Source organism: Panthera uncia (assembly GCF_023721935.1).
Source record: "Panthera uncia isolate 11264 chromosome B3 unlocalized genomic scaffold, Puncia_PCG_1.0 HiC_scaffold_1, whole genome shotgun sequence".
Taxonomy (NCBI): domain Eukaryota; kingdom Metazoa; phylum Chordata; class Mammalia; order Carnivora; family Felidae; genus Panthera; species Panthera uncia.
In genome coordinates, this window is record NW_026057582.1 from 116212824 (window position 1) to 116226202 (window position 13379).

The 13379-nt window shown below is 39.5% G+C and overlaps 1 protein-coding gene across 1 annotated transcript in view; it reads left to right on the forward strand.

Annotated features, from left to right (window-relative positions):
• Window positions 1-973: 973 nt before the first annotated feature.
• The window catches only part of HERC2 (HECT and RLD domain containing E3 ubiquitin protein ligase 2), a 263428-nt gene continuing 251022 nt past the window's right edge, over window positions 974-13379 (forward strand). The window contains exons 1-2 of the mRNA XM_049614147.1: window positions 974-1318; window positions 1746-1848. Of these exons, the coding sequence (XP_049470104.1) occupies window positions 1777-1848 (72 nt within the window). The 5' untranslated portion in view covers window positions 974-1318; window positions 1746-1776. The remainder of the gene's footprint in view (window positions 1319-1745; window positions 1849-13379) is intronic.

A 13379-nucleotide genomic window follows, 5' to 3' on the forward strand; every position in this document is an offset into this window, starting at 1 on the left:
TTTCTCTCTCTCTCTTTATTGGCAGTCTTATAGATATTTATCTTTTATCTTTTCAAAGGAACAACTTTTAGTTTCAATTACTTTCTCTGTTGTTTTTCTATTTTCAATTTAATTTATTTCTACTCCTGTATTATTTCCTCCTTCCTCCTGTTTTGGATGTATATTGCTTTTCTTTTCCTAGTTTCTTGAAGTGTAAGTTTAGATCCTTGATTTTAGACCTTTCTTCTTTTCTAAGAAAAGCAGCTAATGTTATAAATTTCACATTCATCACTGTTTTAGCTACATCCCACAAATTGTGATGTTATATTTTAATTTTTATTCAATTCAAACAGTTGTATTTCCCTTGAGATTTCTTCTTTGACCTGTGGATTACTTAGAAGTATATTGTTTAATTCCCAAGTGTTTGGAGATCTTCATATTATCTTTCACCGATTTGTAGTTTAATTCTATTATGGTTAGAGAACATACTTTGTAGGAATTCAATTATTTAAAAAAGTTTAAAGATATGTTTTTTGGCCACTGGTTCAGTGGTACTGATTCCCTTCTCCGATTCCCCTGCTCCTTGAATTCTGCCTAGGATATTAGTTGCTTTCAGTGGGACAGCAGGAGGCTCTTACAGACTCAAGACAGCCTCCCGCGCTGTGTTCTCACCTGTACAGGTGCCCACGGCACACACCCTTGCAGCTCGGTGCAACCCAATCTCCGTAAGCCCTACCACGCCCACAGGTGGTTCAGAACTCAGTGCTGAGCCGGGGACAGGAGTGTGTGCGTGCAGCGGAAATCCCGCCCCCCGGCGCCTGCGGTTGGCCCTGACCGCGAGGGGTGAACCCCTAGGAGGAAGATGAGCAGGGTTGAAGGAAGCAGGAGAGATGGGAGGAAGGGCGAGTGGGCTCCTGTTTTCCATTGGCTGGGCCTGCCTCGTAGACTCTCTGTGATTGGCTGGGCGCGGGGGCGGTAGTCCCGTGTCGGCCCGCCCCTCCGGTCGAAAGAGGCATAGGGATCACCAGCGCCGGCGGAGCCAGAGGCTTCTTGGAGGCTGTGTCCGCACGCCGCCGAAGTCTGGCGGCAGGGCCTTAGCGCGTCAGGTCCTCGTCCCCGGGGGCGGCGAGGGCGGCGAGCCGCTGGGGCGGCGCGGGTCGGGACCCAGGGCACCGTCGAGCTAGGGCGCGGCGGGCGTTGGCGCGGCTGCCGGACCTGGGCCTGCGCGGACCGCCCGCGGAGCGCGTCTTGGGCTGTCTTTCCATTTCAAAGTGATTATTCTTTTGGATTTTTCTGCAGACGTGACTTTTGATTAATTTGTTTCACGCACCACTTACTGGTACGGAATAAGGCAGATGCATGCTACTGTCATTTGTCGTTGAAATGTGGGCTTCCTGTCTTTCCTGTGTTTACCTTTTGGATTTAAGGGAAGGGGATGACATTGTGATTTGGTCTCCTGTGACCGTCCATTCTCAATGTCTTGACGACGTAGTACAGAAACCAGGCGGATTCCGTGTGTGGCTTTTACCTATATTGGAAGTAGGCTTTTTCGTTCCTCCTCCTCCTTCCTGTCTCTCCATCTTTCTCTTCCTTTCTCTTCCTTTCCCTTCCTTTCCTTCCCCTCCCCCAACGGTTCTCTTCTCCCATCTTTCTCTGTGTGTGTGTGTGTGTGTGTGTGTGTGTTTTCCCGCATTAAACCTTGTGGGAGGGTCTTTGTACAATTCTGAAAAGCTTTAGGTGTTCCAACATTTATATTTTACTTGCAGGACTAACAACTGGGAGGAAGCTGGAGGAAAGATGCCCTCTGATTCTTTCTGTTTGGCTGCCCAGACTCGACTTGACTCCAAATGGTTGAAAACAGATATACAGGTGGGGTGTCCACATGCCTTTTTCTTAGTGTGTTTCTGCCTCCATATTTAATTTTCTGTTTAAAGCTTTATATGGGATAAGTAAGAGGATGCAGATCAGATCTCGCCATGGTAGAGAAGCAGGTTTATTTCCTATAATTTAAAATGTACTTTTATTGTATCAGTTTTTATAGACTGTGGCTACATTTTAATTGAAGTTATGTGTAAGTGCAAGAAACTTGAGATCTGATTATGCAAACATTTTTCCTATTACTATTTTTAACAGGTCTGTGTTATTCTTAAGTATACCTTGGTGATATTTAGTGATAGTTTTTGAGATGTTCAGATAGGAGGGGAAGTGACATGTAGTAATTTATTATGTCCTGCAGAGACTCACAGGACCCTGTGTTTGTGTTCCTGGAGAGACAAGAGTTCATTTGAGCTGTTTATTTAGTATTTGTGAGTGGTCGTATTAATAGGAAGTGCTCAGGTTTTCACATAAAGAATGTGTGGAAACAAAATGTTGGCCTTAGACTTTCTAATGTTTTGATTTAATAATGTAATTGCAAGCTTGTCCAGACATTGTCAAATAAATAATAGCGGTAATGTTTCTGTAGACTTTTTTTTTTTTTTTGCCACAAGTTAGTTTTCTTTGTAAATGGTTTGTAAAAACCATTGTTAACTTTTGTTAACTCCATATTAACAGGAAAAAGAAGTGTCTGAAATATTTTGTAGTATATGTGGGTTTTCTTTCTCTTTCCTGAGGTTAACTGTTTTAAATATTTATCAAGTAATCTACCTTTTTCAGTATGATCTTGCACAGTTAATCAAGAGTCATATATTCTGTAAGCACTTGATCATAGATACTTGAAATATTATTGCCCTTCCTTTTTTTTTTTTCTTTTAAAATTTTTATTTAAATTCTAGTTAGTTAACATACAGTGCAGCATAGGTTTTAGGAGTAGAATTCAGTGATTCATCACTTACATACAACATCCAGTGCTCATCATAACAAATGTCTTCCTTAGTACCCATCACCTATCTAGCCCATCCCCCACCGACCTCCCTCCCCTCAGTTCTCTATCTTTAACAGTCTTTTATGGTTTGTTTCTCTTTTTCTCTTTTTATTCCCCCCCCATATGTTCATTTGTTTTGTTTTTTAAACTCCACATGAGTGAAATCATGTGGTATTTGTTTTTCTCTGACTTATTTTGCTTAACATAATAACACTCTACCTCTATCCACGTCACTGTGCAAGATTTCTTTCTTTATGATGGCTTAGTAATATTCCACTGTGTATTATGTATTTGTGTGTGTGTATATACACACACACACACACACACACATAACATAGATGTATACGTACATATATATACACTACCACATTTTCTTTATCTATTTTGTATTCATCAGTCAGGGACATTAGGGCTATCTCCATAATGTGGCTATTGTTGATAATGCTGCTATAAACAATGGGGTGCATGTACCCCTTTGAATCTGTTTTTGTATTCTTTGGGTAAATACCTATTAGTGCAGATGCTGGATTGTAGGATAGTTCTATTTTTAACATTTTGAGAAATCTCCATGCTATTTTCCAGAGTGGCTGCACCAGTTTGCATTCCCACCAACAGTTATTGCCCTTTCTTAGTTTTTTTTTTTCTTAAGTGTTGAGTCTCAAGTCATGATCTCATGGTTTGTGGGATTGAGCCTTGTGTTGGGCTCTGTGCTGGCAGCACAGAGGCTGCTTGGGGTTCTTCTTTCCCTCTCTCTCTGCCCTTCTCCCGCTCACATGTGCTCTCTTCTCTCTCAAAAATAAATAAATAAACATTAAAAAAAAAGTGTTGAGGCCTAGTAGGTATGAGAGCCAAGTGCTTAGAACTATGTTGTGGATTTTGGGATTGTTATTAATGGTATAATGTTAGATTAAAGCACAAAGAATTGGGTTATGAATTGGCATAGTAGTGACTCTTTTGGTTTGTTATTGTTTAAACGTTGCCTTTTATTTGGCAATTACTGTTCATTTTCTTTTGTTATTTTTTTAAAAAGTGGGGTTGTGGGAGGTAAGATGAGTAATTTCTTATTTCTGAAATCTTGAGATTCAGGGAAACTGATTTTAAGGCTTGTTTTTTAAATTAGTGTTTTTGTATTTTGCAAAACTTGTTGAAGTAAAGAACTTTATCTCATGAAGTTTTTCTTTTCTTTTTAATCAGTATTGAATAACTGCTTAATATGAGTTTTAACATCTTTTTTTTTTTTTTTTAATTTTTTTTTTCAACATTTTTAATTTATTTTTGGGACAGAGAGAGACAGAGCATGAACGGGGGAGGGGCAGAGAGAGAGGGAGACACAGAATCGGAAACAGGCTCCAGGCTCCGAGCCATCAGCCCAGAGCCCGACGCGGGGCTCGAACTCAAGGACCGCGAGATCGTGACCTGGCTGAAGTCGGACGCTTAACCGACTGCGCCACCCAGGCGCCCCGAGTTTTAACATCTTGATCTAAAACCAGTTTAATGCTGAGTTTAGTGCCTATGATGATTCAGGCAGATATGCTTAAAAAGAAACACTGCTTATGCTTTAGAGTGCTTACTATTTTCCTTTTGATTTAATGTAACATACGGTACTTGGCCCTTCATAGACATTTCAAATATTAGTCAAAGTCATGCAAACTTATCCCAGGAGTAAGTGAAGAGATCTATGTTTTGGAGAGTGCACCAGAGGGAAAATGTGTTTTAGGTATTGAAGCCACTTAATATCATGAAAAAGGTGATCGTGGACCTTGGTTATATATAGTTTCTCAAGCATTGCTTATTATATGTGAGGAATAAATGTCGTTTTACCCTAAGAAATGACTTAGACATAGTTTCACTCTTTGGAATCCTTCCCGCAGACACATTGCAGATGCAAGCCTTGTACCGATAGGTTTTACCCTCTCTACCAACTGGAGTGGGAAGTGCCCCATTTCTTAGGTAGAGCTTTTGTATTGGGAACAAAATTGATAACTGGTTAATTAATATTATGTGGGGTAGAAACATATGTTTCTTAACCATAGGATTTAGCAAATCTATTTTCTACAGCTGTTTTTGTTTGAAATGTCCTTGAGGTTTTTAGCAACTTTAGAAAAGAAAAATTTTTAAAGGCTATGGAAACTTTTAATATGTGTATATTATGAAAAGCATGGACACTGATCCTAGACTTTCTTGTTAAATGTGTCAGGCCTAGGGTGTTGCAACGAGCTGCCCCTAATGGAGTGACAATTGTATGGCAGGCGTATATCTGGCTTTTACATATATAATGCTTTTTACGTTTCCTTAAAATTTTTTTTTTAATGTTTATTTATTTTTGAGAGAGAGACACATACAGAGTGTGAGCAGGGGAGGGGCAGAGAGAGAGGGAGACATAGAATGTGAAGCAGGCTCTAGGCTCTGAGCTGTCAGCACAGAGCCGGACATAGGCCCGAACTCACTAACCACGAGGTCATGACCTGAGCCGAAGTCGGACGCTTAACTGAGCCACCCAGGCACTCCTGCTTTTTATGTTTTTGATACTCTTCTTTTTTTTTTCTTTTAGAATTAAAAAAAATTTTTTTTTAACATTTTATTTATTTTTGAGAGATAGAGCCCAAGTAGGGGAGGGGCAGAGAGAGACACACACACAAAATCTGAAGCAGGCTCCAGGCTCTAAGCTGTCAGTACAGAGCCTGATGCAGAGCTTGAACCCACAAACCACGAGATCATGACCTGAGCTGAAGTTGGATGCTTAACCAACTGAGCTAGCCGGGTGCCCCTTCAATACTCTTTTCTGCTTGTTGTGTGGAGTACTTTGAATCGGCAGTTCTTCACAACTCTCTTGAAGAGTCAATAAAATACAGAGCTAAGAGATGTTATCTACATAATCACTACCGTTACCATTTTTTATATTTGAAGTAAAAGTCCTGTTTGATGTGATTGGTAGTTTCTCAGTGAACTGAAAAGTCAATTAAGCAAAGGAACTATAAAAAATAGTTTTTTTTAAAGGTATATGATACCTTAAAACCTTTTTATTCTTTTTTTTTTTTTTTCTTAAATTTGATTCAAGAGATAGCAAAAGGGGGAGGGGTAGAGAAAGCAAGAGGGAGAGAGAGAATCTCAAGCAGGCTCTACACTATCAGTGCAGAGCCCTATGCAGGGCTCCATCCTATGAACCCGGAGATGATGACCTGAGCTGATATCAAGAGTTGGATGCCTAACTGACTGAGACACCCAGGTGCTCCAAGAGCTTTTTATTCTTAAATCATATATGCACATTTATTTGCTAGTCTTGATGTAAGGCTAAGGGTATGTCTTTGAGCATGGTCCAAGAATGGTATTATCCTTTTCTTGCATAATCTGTACTCAGATTAATCTCCTTACAGTTTCTATTTTTGGGTTCTTTGAAGTAGAGCATGAAATTAGATATGTATGATGCAATTTTTTTTTTAACTTTTTATTTCGAAGTAATTATAGATTCATAGGAAGTTGCAAAGAAAGTGGAGATGTCACTGTATACTCTTCACCCAGACTCCCCCAGTGGTTACATCTTATATAACTATAGTACAGTATCAAAAGCAGGAAATTGACATTGGTACAATGTGTATATAGTTCTCTGCCAATCATGTAATTATACCACAAAGATCTGCCTCTTGCTCCTGTATAGTCACACCCTCCTTACCCCACCATCTCTGACCCCTGGCAATCACTAGTCTGTTTTCCATCTTTTTAATTTTGTCATTTTGAGAATGTCATATGGTAATGTGACCTTTTAAGATTGGTTTTGTTCATGGTGTAATGCCCTTGAGGTCCATCAAAGTTGTTGAGTATATTAATAACTAAACTCGAATCATTTGTCTCTTCTAATCATCAATTTAAAATGAGTAAAGATAAGTTAAATATTAAATAAACATAAAATTATTACATGTATATACTGTCACTTTATGCTTGGAAATATCAGTACCTTAAAGAACATAAAAGTGATCATCTTGGTAAATTCTATTCTCAGGTTTTCCAGTTGACAGATGAGATGTAGAAATAAAAGAATTTTGTAAATACAGGTAACTTAATATTCATAATGGTATCTTTTGATTAATTTCTTGTCTATAGGATAGGTAGCATACCTCACTTTTTTTTTATTGATGAATTTGGTTATTTGTCTTTTTCTCTGTATTTTGGATTTATTTTATCAGAGCTTTATACATATTGTTAGTCTTTTAAAAAAAAATAACTGTTCTTAGAAAAGACTAATAATGTTTATAAGGAGAATATAATAAGGTTACCATCACACATTGACCGCAAGACTTTTTTGCAGAAGAAGATTGAGTAACACATTTATGGCACCCTCTAAGAAAAGAAAATGTGAGCCAAGGATGTTATATTCTAGTAAAACTGACTTTTCAGGTAAAAAAAGGCACAACTTTATCAATGAACGAATATTGTTCCCATGAGCTCTTCCTGAGGAAGCTAGTAGAGAAGGATCTTTAGATGACTTAATGACTATAGACTGGCATGAAGACTCTTGGTTATTTGTGGAGCCTGGAATAAATGAGTTTTAAAAGGGAGAGAGCATATTATGTAATTGCTGTAAGCTTAGACATGGTACATTATAGTATAACTGTTCTGCCAGTATCTAATCTATTAATGATACGCATCGAAAATTTCACTTTAGGTGTTGTATTTCATCTGGGGTTCCATTCAGGTCCTTTTTATATCTTCCATTTCACTTGTCATCAGGTTCATATTTTCATATTTGTGAGCCTATGGACATATCTATATAATAATGCTTTTAACGTTCTTGTCTGCTAATTCTATTATCTCTGTCACATCTAGCTTTATTTCTATTGATTGCTTCTGTTGTTTCCATTGATTGATTGCTTTGATTATGGAGCATTTTGTATGCCAGGACATTATAAATATTATGTTATTCTGTGCTGGCTTTTGTTTTATTTATTTTTTTTATTGAATGCTGGACATTATAAATATTGTATTATTCTGTGCTGGATTTTTTTTTTTTTTTTTTTAAGAGCATTAGTTTGTCTGGCATGCATGTAGGTTAGTTGGGATCAACTTAACTTTTTTAAAGCTTGATTCTCAGGTTTTTTCAGGCTGATGTAGCACAGCCTCTAGTCATGTGCTAATTTATCTGCCTTACTAAGGCAATACCCTCCTTAGGACTCTTCCTAGTGCTCAGTGTGTTGGGTGCTTTTTTCATTCTGTTTGGTAGAAACAGGCTTTTCTCAGACTGGAAATCATGGGAATTCTGCCCACTTCTTTCTAGAGCTTCTTTCCCTAGCCTTGATAATTTTTTCAACTATCGGTATTCAGCCCAAGACTCAAAGTGTCCCCTCTGCCCATCTCTAGGGATCATTCTCTGCAGCTCCCCCTTCACCTGTATTCTTGTCATTTTAACCTACTTATAGCTGAACTGTCTCCTCAATTCAGCAAGACCTCTGGGCTCTATTTGGATTCCCCTTTCCTGTGCTGCATCCTGGAAGCTGTTTCTAGGCAGTAAGCTTGGGCAGTTGTAGGGCTTCATTTGTTGCCCTTCTCAGGGGTCATAGCCCTGGGCTGTTGTTGTCCAGTGTTTGAAAACAGCTGTTTGATGTATTTTGTCTGGTTTTGTAGTTGATTACAGCAGAGAGGTAATTCCTAAACAAGTTAATCCTTCACCGGCAGAAGCAGCATAGGCCTTCCTAATCTGCTTTTAATCTCATTCAGAGTTCTTAATTATTGATAATGTATTTTTTTGATTCTAGAATTTCCATTTTTGTTTAAATGGATTTTATTGAGTGCAGTTATATTTAGTAAGGTACATCTATTTTAAATGTTTAGTTTCAAGTGTTTTGGCATTTTTTTTCCTTCCTTTATAGTTTCTTTGACTGCGTCTTCTCTTCCCTCTGGGCTGGCACCCCAGCATACCCATGGGCTGCCCTTCCCCTGCAGTCTTGGATATAATGCCACCAATAGCATGTGGGTTATGGCTTCCCAACTGCCTACCATGGAGCCAGTGACACAGCCTACAAGGTGGTGGGAGAGCAGGATCTAGCTCCCCATGGACTGAACATTCATCTCTCGACAAGGAGAGATAAAGGAACTGGTATTTTAATTTATTTCTTTTTTCTTCTCTCCTTGGATTGTTGATGGTTTCTTTTTGCAAACCTAGTAGAAGAGCCCCACATGCCTAGTGAATGTGCCCAGTCAACAACCTGCTGTATCTGCTATTCACTGTGGAGTAGGGCCTTTTTCTGTAAAGGGCTAGATGGTAAATTTTTCTGTGAGCCGTGTGTTCTTTGTAACAACTACTTACCTCTGCCATTGTCATGCCACACATAATATATAACAAGTATGTCTGGGTTCCATTAAAGCTTTATTGGTACTGAAGTTTGAGTGTCATAATTTTCATGTATCACAAAATATTTTCCTTGACTATTTTTCAGCCATTGAAAAATGTAAGAACCATTTTTGGTTTGTGGGCCATATGAAATCAGGTAGTGGGCCAGATTTGGCCTGTGGGTTAGGCCTTAGTTTGCTTACCCCTGTGGTAACGTGCTGTGTCTTATGCTTCATGTATTCCCTTGTCCCCCTTTCCCCTGCCTCTCACTGCCCTGGGCTGACATCTGCCAAGTAAAGTGTCAGGACTTTAATCTATTGCTCAGGCTCTTCTTTTTAGGACAGTCTGTGTCTATATTTCTATCTTTTGCATCTGCTCTTGGTCTGTTTCTGTTGTCTTCTATACATTTTTTTTCCATTTTTCTGTCACATTATCTTGCCTTATCCATTATTATTTTTGTTTGAGTTCCAGATAACTGTGTATGAAAAATTATTGTGATGATTTGAGGCTCTGGCTCTGGGTGACAGTTTCCTCCTCTGGAGGGGAATCTATCAGTCCAGTTGCACTAGCAGTCCCAGGTCACTGCAGAGAAGTTGAGAACTGAGATGAATCAAAACTGGGCTTCTTCCCTAGGAATGCCATCTGCTCCCACTTCACCCCTGCTTCTGGTGTGTGTGGCCCTTCGAGGTTTTGCTCAGAGCAAGGTTTATTTACTAGGCCTTTACCCCATGAGGACCCTGGCTGCAGCCTGTCCCCCAGCAGCTCTGCTCAGCTATTGGCTTAGTCCTGCTCACAGAATTGGCAAGTGCCTTTTGGGGAAGCAGACTTAGGTTCTTCGGGCTGTACTTCTCTCTTGGGTCTCAGGCCTCCTATTCCTGGCTGCCTGATGTCTTAAAACAGGTGTACTTTATATTTCTATCTGACCTTTCTTGGCTTACTTTTTAAGTGTATTCTCTCTCTGTCTCTCTCTCTTTTTTTTTTTTTTTTTTTTTTGGTATCTCTAAGCTCTAAACACCAATGTTATTCAACTGGGGCTGCATCCAAAGACATTGATGCAGTCACCTTGTGGGTAATCCCAGTGTGCAGTTGGGGTTGAGGATGCTGGTTACTCTCTCTCCTTGGGCGTTGGCATTTCCTCCAGGTCCTGATCCTATATTCCACTTGCTGATGACTCTCAAATTTGGATCTCTAGTCCTGAACACTCTGTTAACATCTGGATTTGTATTTGCAGTGTGTATGTGTGTGTGTCTGTGAGTGTGCATATAAGTATATGCATGTGTGCATGGAGAGAGGATCTCGGTGTTCATGTTCATAGTTAGTGCAAATCTCAGTGGTTAACACTGAGTTAGTTCTCTCTCGTTCTGATTCTATCCCTACCTTTTTTTCCATTTGTCTCATCTGTCTCATTTGATCTGAAATGTCTTAAGTACTTTACTTTCCTTGTCTTAGTTTAGGCTGTCATCCTTTTTTGGGGTGACTCTTGGCAAAAGGCTCCAAAGTTATTTTCTTTGTTTCTAGTTTCTTCTTCTGTCTCTATCCATTGCACTGATAGTGAGTTACGCCTTAAATGATGATCATTTATTCCCTGGACCACCTAAAGATGCCATGTAACTGCTGGAGGCACACATGAGGCTGGTTAATCTGGCTCCTGTTTGCGTCCCAGGCTATGTGGCTGTGTGGAAGCTGGACTGAACCCCGGCAGTGTTAGCTGCCCTCCTCTTACCTAAACGAGTAGATGGGCCAGGCTTTTCCCTTCCCTTGTTAAAACAACAGGGGTGCTGAATGTTTGTGGCTCACTCTTTAGGAAGGAGTTTCCTTTTCTCCCTGCCAGTTGATACTTTTATCTTTTTTTCTTCTTTTAATTTTTGTAAATGTTTATTTATTTTTTTTGAGAGAGAGATACAGTGTGAGCAGGGGAGGAGCAGAGAGAGAGGGAGACACAGAATCTGAAGCAGCTCCAGGCTCTGGATTGTCAGCACAGAGCCTGATTCAGGGCTCGAACTCACCGCGAGATCATGACCTGAGTTGAAGTTGGAAGCTTAACCGACTAAGCCATCCAGGCGTCCCAAGAGTCATATATTTTCGTTCTAAGTGTGTTTATGGCAGTTATCTTGTTAGTAAGGTGAACAAATAAAATATGAGGGCTGAAAGAAAGCTGTTGCTTCTATGAAAACTAAGTTGGATGCTGAATTGGTTTTCTCTTGCTGTATAACAAGTCACTGGCCACAAATTTAGCACCTTAAAACAACTCATGTTTATTCTCTCTCTGAGTTTCTGTGGGTCAGGAGTCTGGCCACAGCTTAGCTGGGCCCTCTGCTTTGGGTCTAATAGGCTGCATGAAATCAGGGTGTGGGCCATGGTGTGCTCTCATTAGTGTCCTCTTTGTCAGAATTTAGTTCGTTGCAGTTGGGGGACTGAGTCATGGGCTCCTAGATGCTTCCCGTCTGCATGGCAGCTCATGGCAGTTTGCCTCTTCATGGCTGTAGAGAATGTCTCTTCTGGATGGCCCCACACTCTTCAGGGCTTACACCTGATCAAGTAGGCCCTCTAGGGTAATCTTCTTTTTTATTGACTAGAAATCAACAGATGTAGGACTTTAATTATATGTGAGAAGTTCCTTCATGTTTGCCATAGATGGAAACAAAACCTGGTCACAGGTGTGATGTCCCATCTTATTCATGGGTACCCACCCAAACTCAGAGGGGATTACACAGGGTATGTATGTACTAGGGGAAGAGGATCTTGAGGGCTTAGACTTTTGCTTACCACACATGCTTTGGATAAAAGTGAGATGCTGAAAATATTATTTGTACAGGTTAGGTAAAAGAGAACTCTAAAGGATTGGGGAAAAGGTCTTGAAAATCTGGAAGAATTCTAATCTGAGATTGCTCACAAAGTGCCCTTTAATTCTTGCTCCATTTAAAGAATTGGAGACTGGAAATAGTGGATGCTTCATGAGGGTGGTGCATGCTAGAATGATGACAGGGAACAAGGAACGAGTTAGTGGACTTGTAAAAAAAAAAAAAAAAAGGCCCTGGCTTTTCTTTAAAAGATGGCCAAACAGGGACGCCTGGGTGGCTCAGTCAGTTAAGCATCTGACTTCGGCTCAGGTCCTGATCTCACAGCTTGTGAATTGGAGCCCTGCATCAGTCTCTGTGCTGACAGCTTGGAGCTTGGGACCTGCTTCAGAGTCTGTGTCTCCCTCTCTCTCTCTCTGCCCCTACCCTGCTCACACTGTCTCTCTCTCTCAAAAAATAAATAAACATTAAAAATAATAATAAAAAAAGATGGCCAAACAGATGTGTCTGTTTTAGTGTAAAGTGTCTTGTGTGTATGATATGAGGGCTTCTGTTTTCAATGGGTGCCTTCTCTGGGTGTCCACCCCTGTCCCTCATTGGCTGCTTGCTCTGGGAAGCCTTTTCTGACTCCTAAGTACTGACAAGTGAGAGTTATTTTTGTTTTTTTTTCTTTGAATATTACCATGGACTCATGTGTTTTTATTTACTTTTGCAGTCCACTGCAGTTATGTATTTTGATGCTCAAAATTGTTTTAAATTTGGTCAGTGGATTCCCCATAAGTCCTTAACCAGCTTTTTTGGTGCAAACACAAAATATTCCAGGCTCATCTTGTTGCCCTGACCCTTGAATCAGCCTTTTTTCCTAAGAGCCCAGATTTTGTTCAGTGGGAAGTGAGATTTAAAAACTGATACATGGGTGCTGGGAGTACTAATTGCTCTCAGAGTGTCATTGATTCTAGGTCCTTTCCAAAACGAAACACATATATTCAAGTATAAATTCATATTGAGATTTCCAGTTCAGTTTGTTCTTAAAAATGTCCTTGATTTTATCTTTTATACTTGAAACATTCATATTTAGTAACACTAACATAACTGCTGTAAACACGTTTTATTATGTTAACACTGCTGTATCATACAATATATATGAGGTAGTTTTAAGATTTTAATTAAAGTCAATATTATGATTATTGATAAGACCAATGAGTAAAGTTTAAGATATTTTTTCCCTTAGAGTATATTTGACTAATGATGTATAATTGAAAAGGCCCCTGAGATGCTTTTCTTTGTGATAAATGTAGGTTAATTTGCTTGTTACCAGTTGTAGATTTTGCCTTTTTATATTGAATTTTAATTTTTGAAGATCAAAATCATTGCTCTGTTTTAGAAGTAAAAATATATAAAGTTTATTCAAAATCTT